At 45.9% G+C, this 23,970-nt stretch overlaps 1 protein-coding gene across 2 annotated transcripts in view; it reads left to right on the forward strand.

Annotated features, from left to right (window-relative positions):
• TSPAN33 (tetraspanin 33) overlaps positions 1-23,970 on the forward strand; it is a 110,254-nt gene that overhangs the window by 70,788 nt on the left and 15,496 nt on the right. For both annotated transcript variants that reach the window (XM_075599310.1, XM_075599311.1), the window contains exon 6: positions 12,960-13,088. In XM_075599310.1, coding sequence (XP_075455425.1) covers positions 12,960-13,088 — 129 coding nt within the window. The remainder of the gene's footprint in view (positions 1-12,959; positions 13,089-23,970) is intronic.

A 23,970-nucleotide genomic window follows, 5' to 3' on the forward strand; every position in this document is an offset into this window, starting at 1 on the left:
TAAACACAGAAAAGCCAACATAGCGCGATCTGTTTAAAAACTGTATTCAAGTGGTTAAAAATATAACATTACACTCACATGATGTATGCTATTTAAAAGCATTTAGATACGCAATGCATCTCGCCTCCGGTATCTTGGTGCAGTTTTTCCTTCCCTCTTCTCGGCGTGCGTCTCACTCCTGCGTTCCAGCAGGGCGGATGTGACGTCAGTGAGACTTCGGGAGTTCCGGTTTGGAGGGCTGGCTGTGAATCAAAGGTGATTCACAGCCAGCCCTCCAAACCGGAACTCCCGAAGTCTCACTGACGTCACATCCGCCCTGCTGGAACGCAGGAGTGAGACGCACGCCGAGAAGAGGGAAGGAAAAACTGCACCAAGATACCGGAGGCGAGATGCATTGCGTATCTAAATGCTTTTAAATAGCATACATCATGTGAGTGTAATGTTATATTTTTAACCACTTGAATACAGTTTTTAAACAGATCGCGCTATGTTGGCTTTTCTGTGTTTAACCATTTAAGGAATATATTCCCACACCGAGGTTCCAGCCAGCTTATCATCACTGCAGACATATACCCAAAGATACCTTTACGTACACAGTATCATCCTCACATTTGTGAGTATAAATAACAGCAGACTTAAAGAAGAATACGTATTTATTTGTCACAATACTGCACCATCAGTTTTATTTTTTATATCTCCACATGTTTGCGCTTCCCTTTGATCACCACGTCGCCATATTACCTAGTGGGTTTGGTCAAAACACGGAACCAGAAGCCCCGCACTGGACAAACGTATATTGTCTTGAGAAACATACCTCAGTATTCAGGGTATGATAATAGCAGTATTGTTGTATGAATTACCTAACAATCACCGAAGGCATAAAAGCCTCTAGACAACCGACCCCACCAGCATAAACTGTATACAGCAAATTGTAACCGTTATGAATATACATACAGCTTAACCCCGTTATAGCGCGGTCCTCGGGGTCCACCCGCGACCACCGCGTTATAAACGGGGTCGCAAAAAAAATGGCCGCCAAAAATATATATATATTTTTTTTTGTGGTGGTACTGTGTCTGCCGGAGGGGGAAAGCTGAGAACTCTCCCAGAGTTCCCAGACCCGGTGGGGCAGCGGCAACAGCACACAGCACTTACCCGGCATCTGGCAGCTCTTCTCCCTGTCTCTGCTTCCTGCTTCTGCTTCCGTCTTGCGAGAGCAAGCTCCCTTAAAGAGACAGTGTGTGTGTGTGTGTATTTGACTGTGGTGTGTCAGTGTGTGCAGTGTGCTGTGAATGTGTGTGCAGTGTGCTGTGAATGTGTGTGCAGTGTGCAGTGTGTGCAAAAAAAAAACTTTAACTTTTTTTTTTTTAAATCGGGGTCTACACTCAAACCGCGTTATAGCGGATCGCGCTATAACGGGTTTAGCTGTATATCTCTAATCGAAAAAGGGTTTTCGGCAGTGAAAATATACTACAATATAAACACTGCCTAGTAGTGGCAAAGAACTTGTAATCAAGTGAGTGTTCAAAGTATAACACCGTTACGAGAGTGGCTATATTATTCAAACCACCTCATTAAAGGTAAACGATATAAATATAAATCAAATCAAATCAGCTTTATTGGCATGACGAAAGAACATTTCAGTATTGCCAAAGCGTGAATAATAGGGGTTGAGGGACAATAATTACACGAATACTAGGGATAGGGTATAATGATTGCAGGGTATATGGGTAACAGTTTCACACAGGGGTGTGGGGGTTAATGTACATCTCTCAGCTTGTGACAGGTGCTGATATAGTGTGCAGCCAGTTCTGCTGTGGTTTCATCTTCTCCCAGGAGGATCGCTATTTTTTGGTTCTCTTCTGTATTATTAAAGTTCTGGATAACAGCAATGAGTTTCTCTAGGTGGGAACTCCTCACTTCAGAGTATTGTGTGCAAATATATATAAATATATACTTTGTATACTCTCATATATGATAATAGAGAGCACTTCGCGTGATGTGCAGGCATATATGAGCAATGTGATTGGTGAAGAAACTGGCGCTAATTACGTGCTAGTGATCACTTAAAATACAGTGAATAAATGTAACACATATATAGTGATATAAATAAAATCGTGACTCAAAATAGTGTAATAGTGAAAAATATAATAAACGTTGTAACCCCCTGCTCAAACCCTCTGGAAGGGACTGTCTTGGCTGGTCCCAGGAGATCAAACAATATTTTCTCAACCCAGGGGGAGCATGTAGGAGAAAACACAACAGACAAAAAACACACTAAGTGCAGATAATATGGTTCAGGTGTGAGATAATAATGATGCTTGGCCTCTGTGTGCTTGTCACTCACAGGATGTAGGTAGAATAAGTACAGTGGCGTGATCAGTGGATTCTGGTGGGTCCCTCTAACCATACACGGGAAGCAGCTGGGACTGGGGTATCAGTAGCAGGTGTACATGTAAAGATAAAGACAGACCTCCATGGTGCAGATCAATGGTAAACAGATAAACTTTATGAAATAGTATAAAATGTGCACTCACAATGTATAAAATCAAAATCAGCGTTTTTTCACTATAAAAGTGATAGGAAGGTAAGGGTGGTTGCCACAGCTCACCGCACCGCCGATATCCCGCCGATATCCCGGACTGTTCACCTCTGCAGGCTCCCTGTGCTTCTCTCACAGCACCATAACAGTATGGGGATCTCCTGCTGCAGTGTCTCCGGTGCGCCGCGTCACTTCCGGTGGGCACGATCAGCTCCGTCGCGTCACTTCCGGTTCGGCGGTTGATTGACAGTTCACGGGCACCAATCCTCTCACCTCCTGGGCTGGTCCACTCTACGCGTTTCGCCAATAGAATGGCTGGCTTCGTCAGGAGTGTGGACCCTCCCCTTCTAGTGTTACCTTATATACCTTGTTCAATTACTGGTTTTATTAACCCCTGTAGTGCTGGTCTGGGGTCTATGAGCATAATTGGATGTGTTCACAAATTCATTATAAAAAACAGGGTTAAGGTTGGGAGATATAAAGTACTTGTCCAATCAGATGTCTTGTTTATTTAATTTATTTAATTTAATTAGTTAGGCTATTTGAAGTATGGGGAGAAAAAACGGAAAATAGGAGATATACAAAAAATGGCAGCAATGTGAAGACTAAAAAATAAAAGATATAAATAGATAAATATACTTAATCAAAAATATGAGATTACTTTAAAAATATATAAAATATATATAGTAGTATTTTAATAAAGTTCAGTAATTTATTTAGTAATGAGGATGTGAATACATCCCTAAGACAATGCTCTAGCACAGCGGTGCGCAAACTGTGGGTCGCGACCCCCAGGGGGGGCGCGACACTGCCGACGGGGGGCACGGGGTTTACAGAGGCCCCGCGCGCTTCCCGAAGGCACTTAAATTAAGTGCCGGGGGAGCTGCAGGGCCTCTGTAAACCTAACTTACCGTGGCTCCGGCGGCTTCCTCCCTGCGGCGCCATGGCAACGCGGCGTCAAAATGACGCTGCGAGGTCATGTGACGTCACGTTGCTATGGCAACGTGACGTCATTACGCCGGAGCGCGGGTAAGTTGGGGTTGGGGGGGGGGGGGCGCGGGAGCGAGGGGACAGCCGTCAGGGGGGCGCAGGGAAAAAAGTTTGCGCCCCCCTGCTCTAGCACACTAAACCCTCAACATAGCTGTAGCTCTTTTCAAAGGGACATTGTAGTAGCAGCATAGAGGTTATAACACTTCTACTTCTTACATCAATTTATACAATAATCTCAAAAAAGACTTAAATCCTTGCTAAACAGGACCTCATAAACAGACTCCTAAATGACCTTGAGAATGGATATAAAAATATTCTTATATATAACAATGTATAAGCATATAAACGACGCATATGGAAACGGAGGTTTCTTGTTAACCTATGGTAGGAGGGGATGAATGGAAAGGAGAGAATTCCATATTAGAACACATATGACAATACAAAATGATAACAATATTGAATTCATGTGAGATAATAACAGTATAAGAAAAGAGAGGGGTCTTAAAATAGATAAAAATAAATATAAAAAAACATATAAAACCAATAAAATTTGTGCAAGGAATTTTATTTCAGAAAGGGGGCTACGTCTATTTCCATATTTAGTCCTCTGGGATGGAGGGATCTTAGTTTGTGAATCCAAAAGGACTCCCTTTTGATGAGCTCTAAATTCCTATCTCCTCCACGCCAATGTTGCTTGACCAATTCTATGGGCATGTACGTTAATCCTTTGGGGTCCCCCTGATGTTTTTCTAAGAAGTGATTCGGAACACTGAGTGACTAGTTGCCTGTTAATGCTTTTAAAGTTGTTCTAGTATCCTGGTTCTAACTGGCCTTTCTGTTTTACCCACGTACTGTAACTTGCACGGGCACTCCAGGACATAGATTACGTGATCTGTCCTGCATGTCAAACATGATTCTATCTGGAAAACTTCTTTCGTCACATTTGAACAGAACTCAGTTTTTTTATCTGATTTGAATTCACATGCCCTGCACTTATTGCAGCCGAAAAAACCTTTTCCCGTTTGGAGCCAGCTATCAGGATTCGTGTCACTCTTTTTCAATGCACTTGGGGCCAATCTGTTTTTGAGGTTGTTTGCTTTTCTGAAGATAACATTCGGCTTCTCAGGAATGGCCTCACCCAAAATCGGGTCATTTCTGAGAATGTCCCAGTGTTTATGAATAATGTTCCTTATAGCCTTAGCTTCCCCACTATAGTTTATGAGGAAAGCAAAGTCAAATTTCTCATTTCTCCCTTTCTTCTTATCCTTTGTTCTAAGTAAATCCTCACGATTAATACCCTCTACTCTCCTTATATCATTGTCCAGCTTCTCTTCCCTATATTCTTTCTCTATAAATCTATTTTTGAGATACTCTGCCTGTTCACGATACATGGTGTTATCACTACAGTTCCTTTTTAGCCTAGTAAACTGTCCAGGAGGTACACCATCCATCCACCTGGGCAGGTGACAACTTGATCTTAATATATAGTTGTTTTTGTCAGTTTCTTTAAAATAGGTTTTTGTTTTAATACTATTCTCTTCAATAAAGATAACCAGGTCTAAAAAGTTGACACTTGTTTGGCTGGAACTGCTCGTGAATTTCAGATTGTTCTCATTCACATCTAAAGATGCTAGAAAGTTCTCCAAAGATTCCTGCCCCCCCCTCCATATCATGAACACATCATCGATGAAACGGCGCCAGAGGACAAGATTCTCCCCCAGAATGCCACCGGGCCAGATCTTATCATCCTCCCAAACTGCCATAAATAGGTTAGCATAACTGGGGGCGAACCTTGTCCCCATTGCGGTTCCACATTTTTGAAGATAATACTCTTCTCCGTACCAAAAGAAATTATGATTTAAAATAAATCTAATGCTGTCTATAATAAAACCAATATGAGTCTCAGTTAGGTCCTTGTCCCTAGATAGTACCTGTTTAATCGCTCTACACCCTTTTTCATGTTCTATTACTGTGTAGAGCGATGTAATATCGCAGGTAGACATGATAAAGTGTTCTTCCCATCTTACTTTATTTAAAGTGTTAATCACGTCTGTTGTGTCCTTCAAGTATGCCCTCTGCTGCACCACATATTTCTGAAGGAATGTATCTATGTACAGTGACAGATTAGCGGTCAGCGAGTCAATCCCCGAGACTATAGGTCTGCCTGGGGGATTGACTACACTTTTGTGAACCTTAGGTAGATGGTAAAAAATAGGTAGTTTAGATCTGTCACTGTACATAAACTGGTACTCATTCTCGTTTAATACATTTAATTCCCTTCCCTCATCTAAGAAGTTTTTCAACTCCTCCGTAAATTTCTTTATTGGATTGGATTTTAATTTGGCATACGTATTTGTGTCTCCTAAAAGTCTGAGGCACTCCCTATCATATGCCTCTCTATCTAGTAGCACTATTCCCCCTCCTTTGTCAGCAGGTTTTATGACCAAGGTCTCATTTTCAATTAGGTCTTTAAGGGCAGTTTTTTCATCTTTCGAAAGATTATTGCGCATTTTCCCTTGCTTTGCAGCTAAATCTTCGAAATCTTTATTAATCATTTAAAAAAAGACCTCTAAGTGGTCACCTTTAGCATAGTGGGGATAGAAGGTTGATCTCGGTTTCAAATTCGTATGAATAATACGTCTTTCTTCTAAAACCACTGGCGGAATAGTTTGTTCAGGCTTACTTACTGCCTCTCTACTAAGGAAGTACCTTTTCACAGTCATTTTACGGAGGAATTTATTTGCATCTATGAATAGGTCGAATGAACTATGACCTCTCATAGGTGCAAAGCTCAAACCCTTTGATAACACACTGTGCTGAGCTTTTAACTTTAACATACTTGAAGGACACAACAGACGTGATTAACACTTTAAATAAAGTAAGATGGGAAGAACACTTTATCATGTCTACCTGCGATGTTACATCGCTCTACACAGTAATAGAACATGAAAAAGGGTGTAGAGCGATTAAACAGGTACTATCTAGGGACAAGGACCTAACTGAGATTCATATTGGTTTTATTATAGACAGCATTAGATTTATTTTAAATCATAATTTCTTTTGGTACGGAGAAGAGTATTATCTCCAAAAATGTGGAACGGCGATGGGGAGAAGGTTCGCCCCCAGTTATGCTAACCTATTTATGGCAGTTTGGGAGGATGATAAGATCTGGCCCGGTGGCATTCTGGGGGAGAATCTTGTCCTCTGGCGCCGTTTCATCGATGATGTGTTCATGATATGGAGGGGGGGGCAGGAATCTTTGGAGAACTTTCTAGCATCTTTAGATGTGAATGAGAACAATCTGAAATTCACGAGCAGTTCCAGCCAAACAAGTGTCAACTTTTTAGACCTGGTTATCTTTATTGAAGAGAATAGTATTAAAACAAAAACCTATTTTAAAGAAACTGACAAAAACAACTATATATTAAGATCAAGTTGTCACCTGCCCAGGTGGATGGATGGTGTACCTCCTGGACAGTTTACTAGGCTAAAAAGGAACTGTAGTGACAACACCACGTATCGTGAACAGGCAGAGTATCTCAAAAATAGATTTATAGAGAAAGAATATAGGGAAGAGAAGCTGGACAATGATATAAGGAGAGTAGAGGGTATTAATCGTGAGGATTTACTTAGAACAAAGGATAAGAAGAAAGGGAGAAATGAGAAATTTGACTTTGCTTTCCTCATAAACTATAGTGGGGAAGCTAAGGCTATAAGGAACATTATTCATAAACACTGGGACATTCTCAGAAATGACCCGATTTTGGGTGAGGCCATTCCTGAGAAGCCGAATGTTATCTTCAGAAAAGCAAACAACCTCAAAAACAGATTGGCCCCAAGTGTATTGAAAAAGAGTGACACGAATCCTGATAGCTGGCTCCAAACGGGAAAAGGTTTTTTCGGCTGCAATAAGTGCAGGGCATGTGAATTCAAATCAGATAAAAAAACTGAGTTCTGTTCAAATGTGACGAAAGAAGTTTTCCAGATAGAATCATGTTTGACATGCAGGACAGATCACGTAATCTATGTCCTGGAGTGCCGGTGCAAGTTACAGTACGTGGGAAAAACAGAAAGGCCAGTTAGAACCAGGATACTAGAACACCTTAGCAGCATTAACAGGCAACTAGTCACTCAGTGTTCCGAATCACTTCTTAGAAAAACATCAGGGGGACCCCAAAGGATTAACGTACATGCCCATAGAATTGGTCAAGCAACACTGGCGTGGAGGAGATAGGAATTTAGAGCTCATCAAAAGGGAGTCCTTTTGGATTCACAAACTAAGATCCCTCCATCCCAGAGGACTAAATATGGAAATAGACGTAGCCCCCTTTCTGAAATAAAATTCCTTGCACAAATTTTATTGGTTTTATATGTTTTTTTATATTTATTTTTATCTATTTTAAGACCCCTCTCTTTTCTTATACTGTTATTATCTCACATGAATTCAATATTGTTATCATTTTGTATTGTCATATGTGTTCTAATATGGAATTCTCTCCTTTCCATTCATCCCCTCCTACCATAGGTTAACAAGAAACCTCCGTTTCCATATGCGTCGTTTATATGCTTATACATTGTTATATATAAGAATATTTTTATATCCATTCTCAAGGTCATTTAGGAGTCTGTTTATGAGGTCCTGTTTAGCAAGGATTTAAGTCTTTTTTGAGATTATTGTATAAATTGATGTAAGAAGTAGAAGTGTTATAACCTCTATGCTGCTACTACAATGTCCCTTTGAAAAGAGCTACAGCTATGTTGAGGGTTTAGTGTGCTAGAGCAGGGGGGCGCAAACTTTTTTCCCTGCGCCCCCCTGACGGCTGTCCCCTCGCTCCCGCGCCCCCCCCAACCCCAACTTACCCGCGCTCCGGCGTAATGACGTCACGTTGCCATAGCAACGTGACGTCACATGACCTCGCAGCGTCATTTTGACGCCGCGTTGCCATGGCGCCGCAGGGAGGAAGCCGCCGGAGCCACGGTAAGTTAGGTTTACAGAGGCCCTGCAGCTCCCCCGGCACTTAATTTAAGTGCCTTCGGGAAGCGCGCGGGGCCTCTGTAAACCCCGCGCCCCCCGTCGGCAGTGTCGCGCCCCCCCTGGGGGTCGCGACCCACAGTTTGCGCACCGCTGTGCTAGAGCATTGTCTTAGGGATGTATTCACATCCTCATTACTAAATAAATTACTGAACTTTATTAAAATACTACTATATATATTTTATATATTTTTAAAGTAATCTCATATTTTTGATTAAGTATATTTATCTATTTATATCTTTTATTTTTTAGTCTTCACATTGCTGCCATTTTTTGTATATCTCCTATTTTCCGTTTTTTCTCCCCATACTTCAAATAGCCTAACTAATTAAATTAAATAAATTAAATAAACAAGACATCTGATTGGACAAGTACTTTATATCTCCCAACCTTAACCCTGTTTTTTATAATAAATTTGTGAACACATCCAATTATGCTCATAGACCCCAGACCAGCACTGCAGGGGTTAATAAAACCAGTAATTGAACAAGGTATATAAGGTAACACTAGAAGGGGAGGGTCCACACTCCTGACGAAGCCAGCCATTCTATTGGCGAAACGCGTAGAGTGGACCAGCCCAGGAGGTGAGAGGATTGGTGCCCGTGAACTGTCAATCAACCGCCGAACCGGAAGTGACGCGACGGAGCTGATCGTGCCCACCGGAAGTGACGCGGCGCACCGGAGACACTGCAGCAGGAGATCCCCATACTGTTATGGTGCTGTGAGAGAAGCACAGGGAGCCTGCAGAGGTGAACAGTCCGGGATATCGGCGGGATATCGGCGGTGCGGTGAGCTGTGGCAACCACCCTTACCTTCCTATCACTTTTATAGTGAAAAAACGCTGATTTTGATTTTATACATTGTGAGTGCACATTTTATACTATTTCATAAAGTTTATTTGTATACCATTGATCTGCACCATGGAGGTCTGTCTTTATCTTTACATGTACACCTGCTACTGATACCCCAGTCCCAGCTGCTTCCCGTGTATGGTTAGAGGGACCCACCAGAATCCACTGATCACGCCACTGTACTTATTCTACCTACATCCTGTGAGTGACAAGCATACAGAGGCCAAGCATCATTATTATCTCACACCTGAACCATATTATCTGCACTTAGTGTGTTTTTTGTCTGTTGTGTTTTCTCCTACATGCTCCCCCTGGGTTGAGAAAATACAGGCATATATGAGCCACATAACATGAAACAATGTTACCAGGAGATGGTTGTGTTGCTGGTGGGAGAGAGACACACTGGCTGGAGGCAGAGACACTGGGGGGAGGGAGTGAGAGACACACAGGGGGGAGGGAGCGGTGGGGCTCTTTTAAAAATGATCTTGAACCAAGAAAATGTGTCGCCAGTGGCTACGCTAAAAATAAAAAAGGGGTTCCATTCTGTTTTACAAAATATAGAAGGGTTCCACGACTAAATTTAATTGGGAAACACTGCATTACACTTACCCACTGAGCTATTTCTAGGGGCTACAGTGACCTCTTTTGGTCACTATTCTAGTGTTTTTCATTGTTATATTTCCCCTCTGCACCAGGTGTTTCTTTTATGCTGTAAATCTATGGTGAGCGTTGTGTTAACATGTCTGTATTATCAAGCAGCTTATTTGGTATATCCCTGTATACCTTTCCTTTCTAAAAAGATGTCCAACCTTTTTTTGTAACGTATCTGTTATATCTGCCATCACAGTCTCCATGGGTAATGAATCCCACACTGTAACTGCCCTTACTGTAAAGAACCCTTTCCTTTGTTGCTGATGAAATCTTTCCTCCAACCTTAAGGGATGACCCCGAGTCCTTTGTACTGCCCGTGGGATGAATAGTTCTTTTGAAAGCTCCTTGTATTGTCCACGAATATATTTGTATATAGTTATCATATCCCCTCTTAGACGCCTCTTTTCTAATGTAAATAAATCTAATTTAGCTAGCCCCTCCTCATAAGTTAGATTGTCCATCCCCTTTATTAATTTGGTGACTCTTCCCTGCAATTTTTCTAGTTCCATAATGTATTTTTTTATGGAGTGGTGCCCAAATCTGTACTCCATATTCCAGGTGTGGTCTTGCTAATGCTTTATACAGTCACATAATTATGTTTACTTCCCTTCCATCCATTGCCTGTTTAATGAAAGATGAGGTCTAATTTGCCTTTGCAGCTACTGCCTGACATTGGGCACTATTGCTAAACCTGCTGTTTACAAGTACTCCTAAATCCTTCTCTGTCAAGGATTGACCTAATTTTGCCCCCATTTAATTTGTAAGTTATGTGTTTGTTCTTGTTTCTCAAGTTAAAAAGCAAGGGTGGCAGTACCGATCCCTGAGGTACTCCACTCACGACTTTAGCACAACATGAAAAAGTTCCATTTATGACAACCCTCTGTTGTCTGTCCTTCAACCAGTTTTCAATCCAGGTGCAAATATTATTACTGAGTCCAATTTGCTTTATTTTGTACACCAACCTCTTGTGTGAAACTGTACCAAAAGCCTTTGCAAAATCTAAGTAGACCACATCTACTGCATTACCCTGGTCTAAATTCCTACTTACCTCCTCAAAGAAACAAATAAGGTTAGTTTGGCAAGATCTATCCTTCATAAATCCATGCCGACTATTACTAATAATTTTGTTTTGCATTAGGTATTCCTGAATATTATCCTGAATAGTTTCCCCACTATTGATGTCAGGCTTATTGGTCTGTAATTCCCCGGTTGTGATCCAGCTCCCTTTTTAAATATAGGCACCACATCTGCTTTAACAATCTTGTGGTACTGAGCCTGTGGAAATGGAGTCCTTGAATATTAAATGTAATGGTTTGGCTATTACTGAACTTAACTCCTTGAGCACTCTTGGGTGTATGCCATCGGGGCCAGCTGCCTTATTTACTTTAATTGTATCAAGATGCCTATGAACTTCTTCCTCTGTTAACCAATTGTTCATTAATAAGGCGGTTGTGGCATTATTGTTGTATTTGATTCCTCCCTGGTAAATACAGAGGCAAAAATGTGTTTAATACCTCTGCTTTTTCCTTATCTCCAATAATCTGCCTGCCCATCTCACACTGAAAGGGTCCTATATTTTCTTTTCTCATTTTTTTGTTAATGTACTTAAATAACTTTTTTCTATTGCAATTTGTTTTCCTTTATGACTTGAATCTAAACACCGCCTCTTTTCCATTTCCTCCCCTGCCGGTTTATTTAGGCACATTGGTTTAGACATGTTTCTTTTATATTTATTACCTAAATAATTGGTTTGTAACCAACTCCGTGCAATATCACACTGTATCTCCCGCCTGTATCTCCCGCCTGTATCCCCCTCCGTGCGATATCACACTGTATCTCCCGCCTGTAGCCCCCTCCGTGCGATATCACACTGTATCTCCCGCCTGTAGCCCCCTCCGTGCGGTATCACACTGTATCTCCCGCCTGTAGCCCCCTCCGTGCGATATCGCACTGTATCTCCCGCCTGTAGCCCCCTCCGTGCGATATCACACTGTATCTCCCGCCTGTAGCCCCCTCCGTGCGATATCACACTGTATCTCCCGCCTCTAGTCCCCTCTGTGCGATATCGCACTGTATCTCCCGCCTGTAACCCCCTCTGTGCGATATCACACTGTATCTCCCGCCTGTAGCCCCCTCCGTGCGATATCACACTGTATCTCCCGCCTGTAGCCCCCTCTGTGCGGTATCACACTGTATCTCCCGCCTGTAGCCCCCTCCGTGCGATATCACACTGTATCTCCCGCCTGTAGCCCCCTCCGTGCGATATCGCACTGTATCTCCCGCCTGTAGCCCCCTCCGTGCGATATCACTTAATCTCTTTCATGTTCATTAAATTGTCTTAAAAGGGGAGGGGGAATCGCTGACCCGTTCTGGTTAAAGGGGTATATCCTAAATAGGCTGTGTCTGTGATGTATCCCTTAACCCAGGGGGGCTCAAGTCTAGTCCTCTCAACCCCCCCTCCCCCCCCAACAGGTCAGGTTGTAAGGATATCCCAGCTTCAGCACAGGTGGCTAAATTGGTCGCTGCTCCAGCACTGGTGACTCAATCAGTCCCCGCTTCAGCACAGATATCTCAATCATTGGCTCAGTCAGCACAGGTTGAGTCACACTGATTGAGCCATCTGGTCTGGAGCTGGGATATCCTGTAAACCTGTCCTGTTGTGGGGGCTTGAGGGCTGGAGTTGAGAGTCCCTGCCTTTAACCCTTTGCACCCTGTAAGGGGACTGTGTGTTTAGAGCAGTGTATCTGCGGTGGAGGCGCGGTGCGTAAGGACGGATCTCCCCCCTTATTGCACGCGTCTCCGTGCCACGCTGTGGCCCTCTCTTATAACACGTGTCTGACCCCGTGTGTCTCTTCCCTTCACGCCCGCCTGCCTGTGCCCTGCCGGGTTCCAGTTCAGCTGCTGTGGGGGCATTTCTTACCAGGACTGGTCCCAGAACATGTACTTTAACTGCTCGGCGGAGAACCGCAGCACCGACCGCTGCTCCGTGCCGTACTCCTGCTGCCTGATCACCGCGGAACAGGTGAGGGGCGCCGCCATTTACACCCCAGCACGTCCACACAGGGGTGGGGTCCAATTTAGTTTTCACACTCTCGCTCTGTCTGTTTCTCTCGCGCGCTCTGTCTCTTTTTTTTCTCTTGTGCGCGCGCTCTCTCTCTCACGGTCTTTCTCTCATGCGCGCTCTGTCTCTCTCTTTCTCTCGCGCGCTCTCTCTTTCCCAAACTCTGTCGCGCGCATACTGTCTCTCTTTCGCGTGCTCTCTCGCGCGCTCTGTCTCGCTCTGTCTCTTTCTCTTGCGCGCTCTGTCTCTCTTGCGCGCTCTCTCTTTCTCTCGCATGCTCTGTCTCTCTGTCTCTCTCGCGCTCTCTCTGTCTGTCTCTTCCCCTCGCGCTCTTATAAAGTGTATGCTGCTCTGTTCATAGCCCTCTCCCGGCACAATGAGTCTCTGTACATAACTCGTGCATAGACAACCGGCCGCGTCCTCCCGTCACACGCTCTCTCCCCAGCGCTGCCCGTCGCCCTGAAGCACAGGCGTGAGTGGCTTCTGGTGCCGGGAGGTGTGGTACGGAAGAAGTCTGCCGAGGCCACGAGGATCTGAGACTGGGATACGGCGCTCTTACCACAGAACTACTCCTTGTGTTACTGCCCCCAGGTGGTGGTGGTAGTATATGGGGTGCAGGGGTAACATGGGGAGGGTTTAAAGCATGAAACCTCTGCGTCTTCACCAATAAGTCTAATCGTAACCCGACACGTTCCAAGATCTTAACAGAAGTAATGAAGGGGTGTTAGCGATGCCCCGGAGAAAATCAGGGGTCCATGTTGTTTTCCTTGAACAAATGTAACCCTGCGGAAAGCAAAGATTCAACTGCTTTCATTTGTGAGAAACTTAAACCAGTTTATCAAACAAGGGTCTGCTTTACCCCTAGCACCCACTGTCCTGATCGCCCGATAAGGGAAGGAGGGAGAGGGCGTGGGGTTTGCCCGTGCTAGTGCCATTGAAACACACAGGGACATATGGAGGCGCAGAAGCTTCGGTTCTGTTAAAAATCTAGCGTACAAAGGAGTAATTTTCCAATCACCTGCTTGAGTTCATGTTTGGGGCCTTAGCCGAGTTCATGTTTGGGGCCTTAGCCGAGTTCATGTTTGGGGCCTTAGCCGAGTTCATGTTTGGGGCCTTAGCCGGGTTCATGTTTGGGGCCTTAGCCGGGTTCATGTTTGGGGCCTTAGCCGGACTCATGTTTGGGGCCTTAGCCGGACTCATGTTTGGGGCCTTAGCCGGACTCATGTTTGGGGCCTTAGCCGGACTCATGTTTGGGGCCTTAGCCGGACTCATGTTTGGGGCCTTAGCAGAGTTCATGTTTGGGGCCTTAGCAGAGTTCATGTTTGGGGCCTTAGCCGAGTTCATGTTTGGGGCCTTAGCCGAGTTCATGTTTGGGGCCTTAGCCGGACTCATGTTTGGGGCCTTAGCCGGACTCATGTTTGGGGCCTTAGCCGGACTCATGTTTGGGGCCTTAGCCGGACTCATGTTTGGGGCCTTAGCCGGACTCATGTTTGGGGCCTTAGCCGGACTCATGTTTGGGGCCTTAGCCGGACTCATGTTTGGGGCCTTAGCCGGACTCATGTTTGGGGCCTTAGCCGGACTCATGTTTGGGGCCTTAGCCGGACTCATGTTTGGGGCCTTAGCCGGACTCATGTTTGGGGCCTTAGCCGGACACACTCTGTGTGAGTTTCTGGTGAATTCGTGGTGAATTGATCACGTACATAAGTAAAAAGAAAAATGCGACTAAAGCGCTAAAGTTTAAACGCCAACTAAGTATAACAATAGTGAAAAATAACCTTTAAATAAAGGTAGGCTGCCTAGTACATCCTGCTAGTACAAACAGAATACAACGTGAAAAAAGGAAAACCTGGCGCCAAATGTTCAAATGGAAAGTCCTGTGATCCTCAAAGAATCTGCACGAGTGGTTGACAGGCCATGAAACGAGAGAAGAAAAAACAAACACAGATCATAGCGTATAACTGCTGGGTAACTCAGTATACCACAGTATAACATATAACAGTGGGATTCCTAGTGACAAACTAAAAATGAATTTATTAAAAAATGAACTATGTCATAAAAACAGCATTTAGAGCAATGGAGGGCAGCTGGTCATCCGGAGATGGTAAAATCAAAACCCTACTTACGACAAGCAGGGTGATAACAGGCGGTGGTATAACAGTGTCCTCTCGGCGCAGGGGAATGTCCTGGCAGAGTATGCACTCTGCTCCGCCGGTACTCTCGCCCGAAATCCCTTCCGGGGTGCACAAGGAACGTGCCGGTGATGGAGGCAGTCTCTCTGGGGTTCACAGTCCAACAGCACGTGTGGCTGGTTCCCCTTCCTTCCTCCTCCTTTCTCACAGGCAATCAGCGCGCGCGCGAGTGTGCCCGTACTGTTAAAGGGATAGGGGCTGTTGTCTAGATGCCGGAGGCTAACAGAAAACTGAAAGCACTAGACTAACTGCTCAAACAATTGCTCAATGCGATCCTCAGGGTGACCTTGTCACCCGGCCTACGCGTTTCGTAGAAATGAATCTAATTCCTCAGGGGCTGCATACTGATTACACATGACTTCCTAATATACCCTCATCAATAAAGGTTAACTACCATTTAAAGCGATACAGCCTACATGTCATGAGTATCATATCTATCACAAGGCTCACTACACTTACCTACCATGACCCAACAAACCAAAAATACAAACATTACATAACATAAACACATGTACAAATTGCATATTACAAATAATGCATCATAGAAAATACATATTACAAAAACACCTAGATTGGCCAAGGATTATTCGAACTCCCATGAATATCTCTGATCAAATATTTATAGAGTCAAACATTTAGTCCCTCAATGAAATTCTGGAATAACCATAACTTGAATAGAAACACTGGAAAACACCATATAACGCCATACATGTAAATGACAACATATACTACTAATTGAGACCTGCATTTAGTCCCGAAAAGACCGCATATAATAATAGTACTTCAATTGACCAAAAAGGCCCCCAGTTCAAAATCAATGTTAAGCCCATTAGGCGAAAGGGTTTTTAGTTCATATATCCAAAAGGCCTCTCGCCTATTAATATGTTTGAACTTATCTCCACCTCTCCAGTTTGGTGTACATAGCTCAATGGGTTGGCAAACCAGGCCTTTAGGATTTTTATCATGATGAACTAAAAAATGGTGAGATACACTGTGTGTGGTCAAACCTTTCTTAATGTTATAGACGTGCTCCTAGATCCGTCTCTGAAAGGTTCGACCCATGCGGCCCACGTACTGCAGGCCACATGGGCACTGCAGTACATAAATAATAAATTCAGACTTGCACGTAACATGGGAATTGATTTTATAAACCTTTGCACTTACATTGGAGTTAAATTCTCTGCTGCATGCACCATACTTGCATGCTATGCATTTTGTGCAAGGTCTAAAACCATTTTGGACTTGAATATTTTTCCCTTTTTTTATCTCCTTGATTCAAAGGGCAGCTAGGGGCCAGTTTGCTTTGAAAGTTGCTCGCTTTCTTAAAAACGATAGATAGTTGTGGTGTCGAGATCTGTGATGGGGTTGCATCCTGCGACAATATGGGCCGATGTTTGGCAAAGATGTTCCTGATCCTAGTAGCCACAGCATTATACTGCGGAATAAAGGAAACTTTATTGCAAGCTCTTTGTCCATCCCCTTTATCTCTATACTCCAGGAGTTCATTCCTGTCCATTTTCTGAACAAAAGACATAGTATTTTCAAGTTCATCTACCGGATAATGCCGTTCAATAAATTGATTCTTCAGTTCACCCGCCTGTTTAGAAAAAGACCCCAAATTGGAACAATTTCGCCTCAGACGGATGAACTGACCTTTCGGAATATTACGAATCCATTGTGGATTATGGTGACTATTGGCCAATACATAATTATTGGCCTGTACAGGCTTAAAAAATGTTTGTGTCTGAATCTGGTTGTCAACAATACTGATATTCAGATCTAAAAAATTGATCTCAATTTTGTCATATTGGCATACAAATCTCAAATTTCTATTCTTGTCATTGAGGTACAAAATAAATCCAGGTTCCCATCCCAAATAAAAATAACGTCATCAATGTAGCGCGGCCAGAGCACGAGACTTGCACCAAATGGGCAGTTGTTCCAAATAACTTCCTTTTCCATAGGCCCATAAAAAGGTTAGCATAGCTTGGTGCAAATCTCGTACCCACGGCGGTGCCGCATATCTGTAAAAAATACTGTAAATTAAAACAAAAATAATTATGTGCAGTGTTCGACAATCCTATACATTTACACACCCGGGGCGTGTGGATTTAACCCCCGGGCGGGTAAATATTGGCCCAAGCCGAAAACGTGCTTGTTTTTTTAAATTTCCCGCGCTCGCGCTAAATTTCCCTGCACGCACTGAAAAATAAAAAAAATAAAAACTCCACCTACCTGACAGCTGATTGGCGCGCGCTCCCAGGCTTTGTGGGTGCGCGGCCAGGCTCTATATGAGCCAGCCCCCAACGAGCGGCCATTCTTTCTGGCCGGAGATCTATTGGAGAGTAAGTACTCTCCAATCTCTGCATGCTGCGGCCCCTCTGCTCCTTCCCTGCCTCCTCCCCGCTTCCCGCGCGGGGCCATATGTCCCCCCTTCTGTCCCTGTCCCCGCTTACCCCAACTTCCTGCCGATCCCCGCGCGGGGTTGGATATGGTCACGGGGGGGTGGGGGGAGGGGCGAGCGGGGGGGGTGGTGGTGGTCGCGCGGCCTTTCCTCTTCTTCCCCCTGTCGTGTGTGTGTCTGTGTGTCTGTGTGTATGCATGGGAGAGTGTGCCCAGCTATCATGACGGCGCAGCATAAGGTGTGGGGTGGGGTGGGGGGGGGCGTCTGGCCGCCTGCCCGCTCGACCACAAGCTTCATGCCCTCGAGGGGAGCAGGGCAGTGGCGGCCACGGCGGGGCTGACTGTCCCCTGGGGCGCCCGCTGGGGGACACATCGCAACGTGCCTGCCACCTCCCCAAACTACGACCGCGTGAGGTATGGGGGGGGGGGGGATGTCGGCCTGCCCCCACCCCCCTCCCACGAGCGGGAGATGGGCGCGGGTGGGTGGGGGAGGAGCGTGGTGGTGGTGCTGGTCGCGGCCTTTCCTCCCCCCCCCTATGTGTCTGTGTGTATGGGAGAATGTGTGACACACCAGAGGTACCCCCCCAATCAGTCACAACCCCAGTCAGTGTCAGTCACCCCCCACCCCCAGTCAGTGTCAGTCACTCCCCACCCCCAGTCAGTGTCAGTCACTCCCCACCCCCAGTCAGTGTCAGTCACTCCCCCACCCCCAGTCAGTGTCAGTCACTCCCCACCCCCAGTCAGTGTCAGTCACCCCCCCCCCACCCCCAGTCAGTGTCAGTCACCCCCCCACCCCCAGTCAGTGTCAGTCACCCCTGCCCCAGTCAGTGTCAGTCACCCCTGCCCCAGTCAGTGTCAGTCACCCCTGCCCAAGTCAGTGTCAGTCACCCCTGCCCCAGTCAGTGTCAGTCACCCCTGCCCCAGTCAGTGTCAGTCACCCCTGCCCCAGTCAGTGTCAGTCACCCCTGCCCCAGTCAGTGTCAGTCACCCCTGCCCCAGTCAGTGTCAGTCACCCCTGCCCCAGTCAGTGTCAGTCACCCCTGCCCCAGTCAGTGTCAGTCACCCCCCCACCCCCAGTCAGTGTCAGTCACCCCCCCACCCCCAGTCAGTGTCAGTCACCCCCCCACCCCCAGTCAGTGTCAGTCACCCCCCCACCCCCAGTCAGTGTCAGTCACCCCCCCACCCCCAGTCAGTGTCAGTCACCCCCCCCCACCCCCAGTCAGTGTCAGTCACCCCCCACCCCCAGTCAGTGTCAGTCACCCCTGCCCCAGTCAGTGTCAGTCACTCACCCACCCACCCAGTCACCCCTGCCCCACCCAGCCAGCCACTCACCCAGCCAGCCACTCACCCAGCCTCTCTCTGTGTATCACCCACCCTCTGTGTGTGTCACCCACCGCTTCTCTCCTCTGTCTCCCCACACTCTCTCTCCCCCCACCACACTCTCTCTCCCCCCCACACACTCTCTCCCCCCACACTCTCTCTCCCCACACACTCTCTCTCTCTCCCCCCACACTCTCTCTCTCTCCCCCCACACTCTCTCTCTCCCCCCACACTCTCTCTCTCTCCCCCACACTCTCTCTCTCCCCCCACACTCTCTCTCCCCCCCACACTCTCTCTCCCCCCACACTCTCTCTCTCTCCCCCCCACACTCTCTCTCCCCCCACACTCTCTCTCTCTCCCCCCACACTCTCTCTCTCTCCCCCACACTCTCTCTCTCTCCCCCCACACTCTCTCTCTCTCCCCCACACTCTCTCTCTCTCCCCCACACTCTATCTCTCCCCCACACTCTCTCTCTCCCCCACACTCTCTCTCTCCCCCACACTCTCTCTCTCTCTCCCCCACACTCTCTCTCTCTCTCTCCCCCACACTCTCTCTCTCTCTCTCTCCCCCACACTCTCTCTCTCTCCCCCCACACTCTCTCTCTCTCCCCCCACACTCTCTCTCTCTCCCCCCACACTCTCTCTCTCTCCCCCCACACTCTCTCTCTCTCTCCCCTACACTCTCTCTCTCTCTCTGTCACTCACACTCTCTCTCTCTCTGTCACTCACACTCTGGATCTGGATCTCTTATTTACCCTATATATCTTAACTGCCCTATACTACACCGAAATCTTAATTGCCCTATACTGCTTTCTTCCAGATCTGACTCAAGCTTCACACGGAAGACATCGGAACCCCCCCCCTAACCCAGAAGACAGGTAGGGAACACCTCCCCTCCAATGTATAACATTGCGGGAATGAGGGTACCTGGACATTGAGGGACTGCGGATCAGGTAAGATCCAAGGTGGGATTGCTGCTTTTAGATATTGTGAAGCGGGGGCATCCAGACACTGGTTAAGGGGTTCAGGAAACTAGTCACTCACACCTGGCTTTTAATTCTAGATCCGACATTTACACACACATACTCACACACACACGTAACAAGGACTAATTGTAGTATAATGTAATTCAATAAATACATTTGTCAAAAACGAATGTTGTTCTGACTAGGAATTTATTAAATGTATTTTATTTATATATTTTATTTTAAAGCGGGGTTGGGGGCGGGGTTGGGGGCGGGACTAGGTGGCGAGTAGATTTTTTGGTTGGGCGAGTAGATTTTTGGGTGATTTGTCGAACACTGATTATGTGTAAGTATAAATCTAATCTCATCCATCAGAAAGGCCTTAAGGGCAGATGACATAGTGTGATCGTCCTCAAGGGCTTCTTGTATAGCCTGACATCCCAATTGGTGATCTATTATTGTATATAGAGGGATGTCACGTCCCCTATTACCCATACATAGCTTCATTTCCAATCAATCTCACGCAGGATTTGTAAGACTAGCGTGGTATCCCGTAAATGTGATCTTAACAACTTAACTGCTGTTTTTATGACATAGTTCATTTTTTAATAAATTCATTTTTAGTTTGTCACTAGGAATCCCACTGTTTTATGTTGTATAGTGGTATACTGAGTTACCCAGCAGTTATACGCTATGATCTGTGTTTGTTTTTTCTTCTCTCGTTTCATGGCCTGTCAACCACTCGTGCAGATTCTTTGAGGATCACAGGACTTTCCATTTGAACATTTGGCGCCAGGTTTTCCTTTTTTCAAGTACATAAGTAGCCAATGTGTTTGTGTTTAGTATTCCTGGAGCAACACAAACATTATATATCACAGGATACGTAGAAGTTAAACAGTTACTTTAAGGTAGATTTGAGTCTTTCCAGGGCAGCTAATTTCACTGCCAAGTTATTTCAAATACATACATACATACATACATACATACATACATACATACATACATACATACATACATACATACAGTATGTATGTTTGTCCGGCGGTCTGGGAAACGCCTCTCTAAGCGTCACTTTTACAGATGCACAAACTCCATGACCTTTAACACAATGAGATCCCCAATGTAACTAGGACTAAAAGAAAGAGATGCAATAGGTCGTGTGTGTGTGTGTGTGTGTGTGTGTGTGTTCCACCACCTAGTTATATCCTATTAACCCTGTCACTGCCATTAGTTACATCTTAAAGTGGGACTGCACCTTTAGAGATCTGGCCAGGGTTGGTGCTTCCACCTTGTGGACACTTATGGATTTACATCCAGCTCTGACCCCGAAGCTATAAAAACGTGCACCCCCAAAAAGACGAGGAGGCGTGGCTTCCCTCCGCGTGGGTAAATCGCCAATAATCATTGAAATGTAATTTCCCCTGATTTTAAGGCTGTGTTCCCCACGTATTACATATGCGCGGTAACTGCGCCATTTGCCCAGATAACGTCAGACGGGAGATGGATATCATTACTCTGCGTAGGCCGCATTAGATCGGCCCAACGCCAGCCTGGCGTACGTGATGAAATCTGCTGGTATTTTTCTTTGGCGGTAGCCTATTTCTGTGTATCAGAGTTTAGTGAATAGCACAGAAATTTGGCGTTAACTAATCATTTTATACGCCACCGTTCCAAGCCCCCTGACCCCTGACCCCTGGCAATATGGCTTTACAGAATGTCCTTTAAAATAAGTATGTATGCATGTATGTGTTTTTTGGGTGTGGGGGAGAGGGTTGCCCCTTATATTTTATAGGGTTGAAACCCGGGGGTCTGGCGGAGTGGAACCACGCTATTTGCAGCTCGGTGGACCTCCTGGTTCCCAAGATGCAGGTCAAGTTACCAGGCTTTAAATCTCCCTCTGAGGGGGAAACAAAATGGCCGCCAAATCTCGGGCCAATAGGAAGTTGCAACACCCTCGTTTCAAGCTTCCTATTGGACGTAATGTCATCAGGATATAAATCGGGTGCGGGTCAGCTGCAGAGGACCCACATGTAAGCCCCGTCCAGCTGATGGGGGGGCTTTCCTTCTTAGGACCAAATTGATCTGAGGACGGGGACACGTTTTAATCCTATTCAAAACCTTCATCATTTCCATAATAATAATACATTTAAAAAAAATGTAGGAAGTTTTTAGTTTTGTTTTTTTTTTACAATGTACAGATTGCTGCTTTTACGGGACACTTCCTGCCCTTTATTTGGTGTTCCTGCTGTTTATTTGCACTGCTCCCACCACACCTGGCAGCACAGAGCTGTTTTTCATTCAGTGTATTTACAGTCTTATCACAAGCATTTCCGATAAGAGTCTTTGAAATCCAACAGTATCACCAATTGCTTGACACTTAATCACTAATTCAGAGGGACGTACCAGAGACTTTCATTTAGGGTGTGGGCTCAGTTTTGGGTATAAAGCCCAGTTTTGGAATATTCAACGAGAGAGGGGAAAGCGCCCCCCGTATTGTACCGTCCGGGAAGAAGAAATGGGTATAAATACTAAAAATACCCAGGGGTCTACGCTCTTACCTTTTTGGGGGGAGCTGGGCCTGAGATCTCACGCTGCTTCAGGAGAAAGAGGAGGGGTTCATGTTTGGCAGTGACCGGGCCATAATTAGCCAGTCGCTACACTGGCGACACACTTTATTCGAGCTCGGCTAGTCCCACGAATTCGGGTATACCCGGGTATATTGAGGTTTGTGACTGTTTTCTGCCCGAGTGCATTGAGTTATTTTCCAGGCAGGGATTGAAGCATTTTATTCCCGTTGGCTGCAATACTGCACAGTATATATATATATATATACTGCATTACAATTCATGAATTTATGCCATCTGGTAGACACGCGAAGCATTGCAGCCTATTAAATCCTAATCATTATCATTTAACAGATCAGCCGCCCATCAGCCAGGCATGAACCCAGGCTGGGAAGGCAAACACAACGGGGCTTGTCAGAGGTGAGGAGCGGCGCATTCCAGGTATCTGCCAGGTACATACTGGGTATTTGCTCGAATAAAGTGTGTCGCAGCAGTATAGGGAGGTAGCGAGACAGTATGACGACGTAGGACCTTGTCTACTGGAAGTGTTCTCATGCAGCACAGGCAAGTCCTAATATCTCTTTGTACTTCTCTGCAGGGGTGGGAGGTGGGCAGATATTGGGGGCTCAGCATGCTAGGGGGCATATCTTCCAGGATTAGCCCCATATTAAGGTATCGCATCGTTACTGCCCCAGTACTCAGGGTCGCATGGAAATTGTTACTAGTGGTTTATTAATCCAACATTTTAAACCATCCCAGGCCACACACCCACAATATAAAGAGTAGAGCCAGGGGTTTCAAACTCCGTCCTCAAGGGCCACCAACGGGCCAGGTTTTATGGATATCCCTGCTTCAGTACAGGTTGCTCAGTCGATGACTGAGCCACTGATTGAGCCACCTGTGCTGATGGACGGATATCCATAAAACCTGGCCTGTTGGTGGCCCTTGAGGATAGGAGTAGACGGTGATTCTATCAGGATCCTGCAGCATGGAGTGTATGTTTGTGCCGGTGAAATAGATTAATGCTGAGTTTTAACTTCGTCTGATACGCTTCCTTCCGTCTCCATTACACCGGAGATCTCATTGGGCAATATGTTTCTGGGAGGGAAAGGGTTACTCCCACTTGTACACTGATCCTGGGAGGGAACGGGTTACACTCTGATCCCGGGAGGGAAAGGGTTACGCACTGATCCTGGGAGGGAAAGGGTTACACTCTGATCCCGGGAGGGAAAGGGTTACGCACTGATCCTGGGAGGGAAAGGGTTACACTCTGATCCCGGGAGGGAAAGGGTTACACTCTGATCCCGGGAGGGAAAGGGTTACACTCTGATCCTGGGAGGGAAAGGGTTACACACTGATCCTGGGAGGGAAAGGGTTACACGCTGATCCTGGGAGGGAAAGGG

This window comes from Ascaphus truei, chromosome 5 (genome assembly GCF_040206685.1).
Source record: "Ascaphus truei isolate aAscTru1 chromosome 5, aAscTru1.hap1, whole genome shotgun sequence".
NCBI classification, from domain to species: Eukaryota; Metazoa; Chordata; class Amphibia; order Anura; family Ascaphidae; genus Ascaphus; species Ascaphus truei.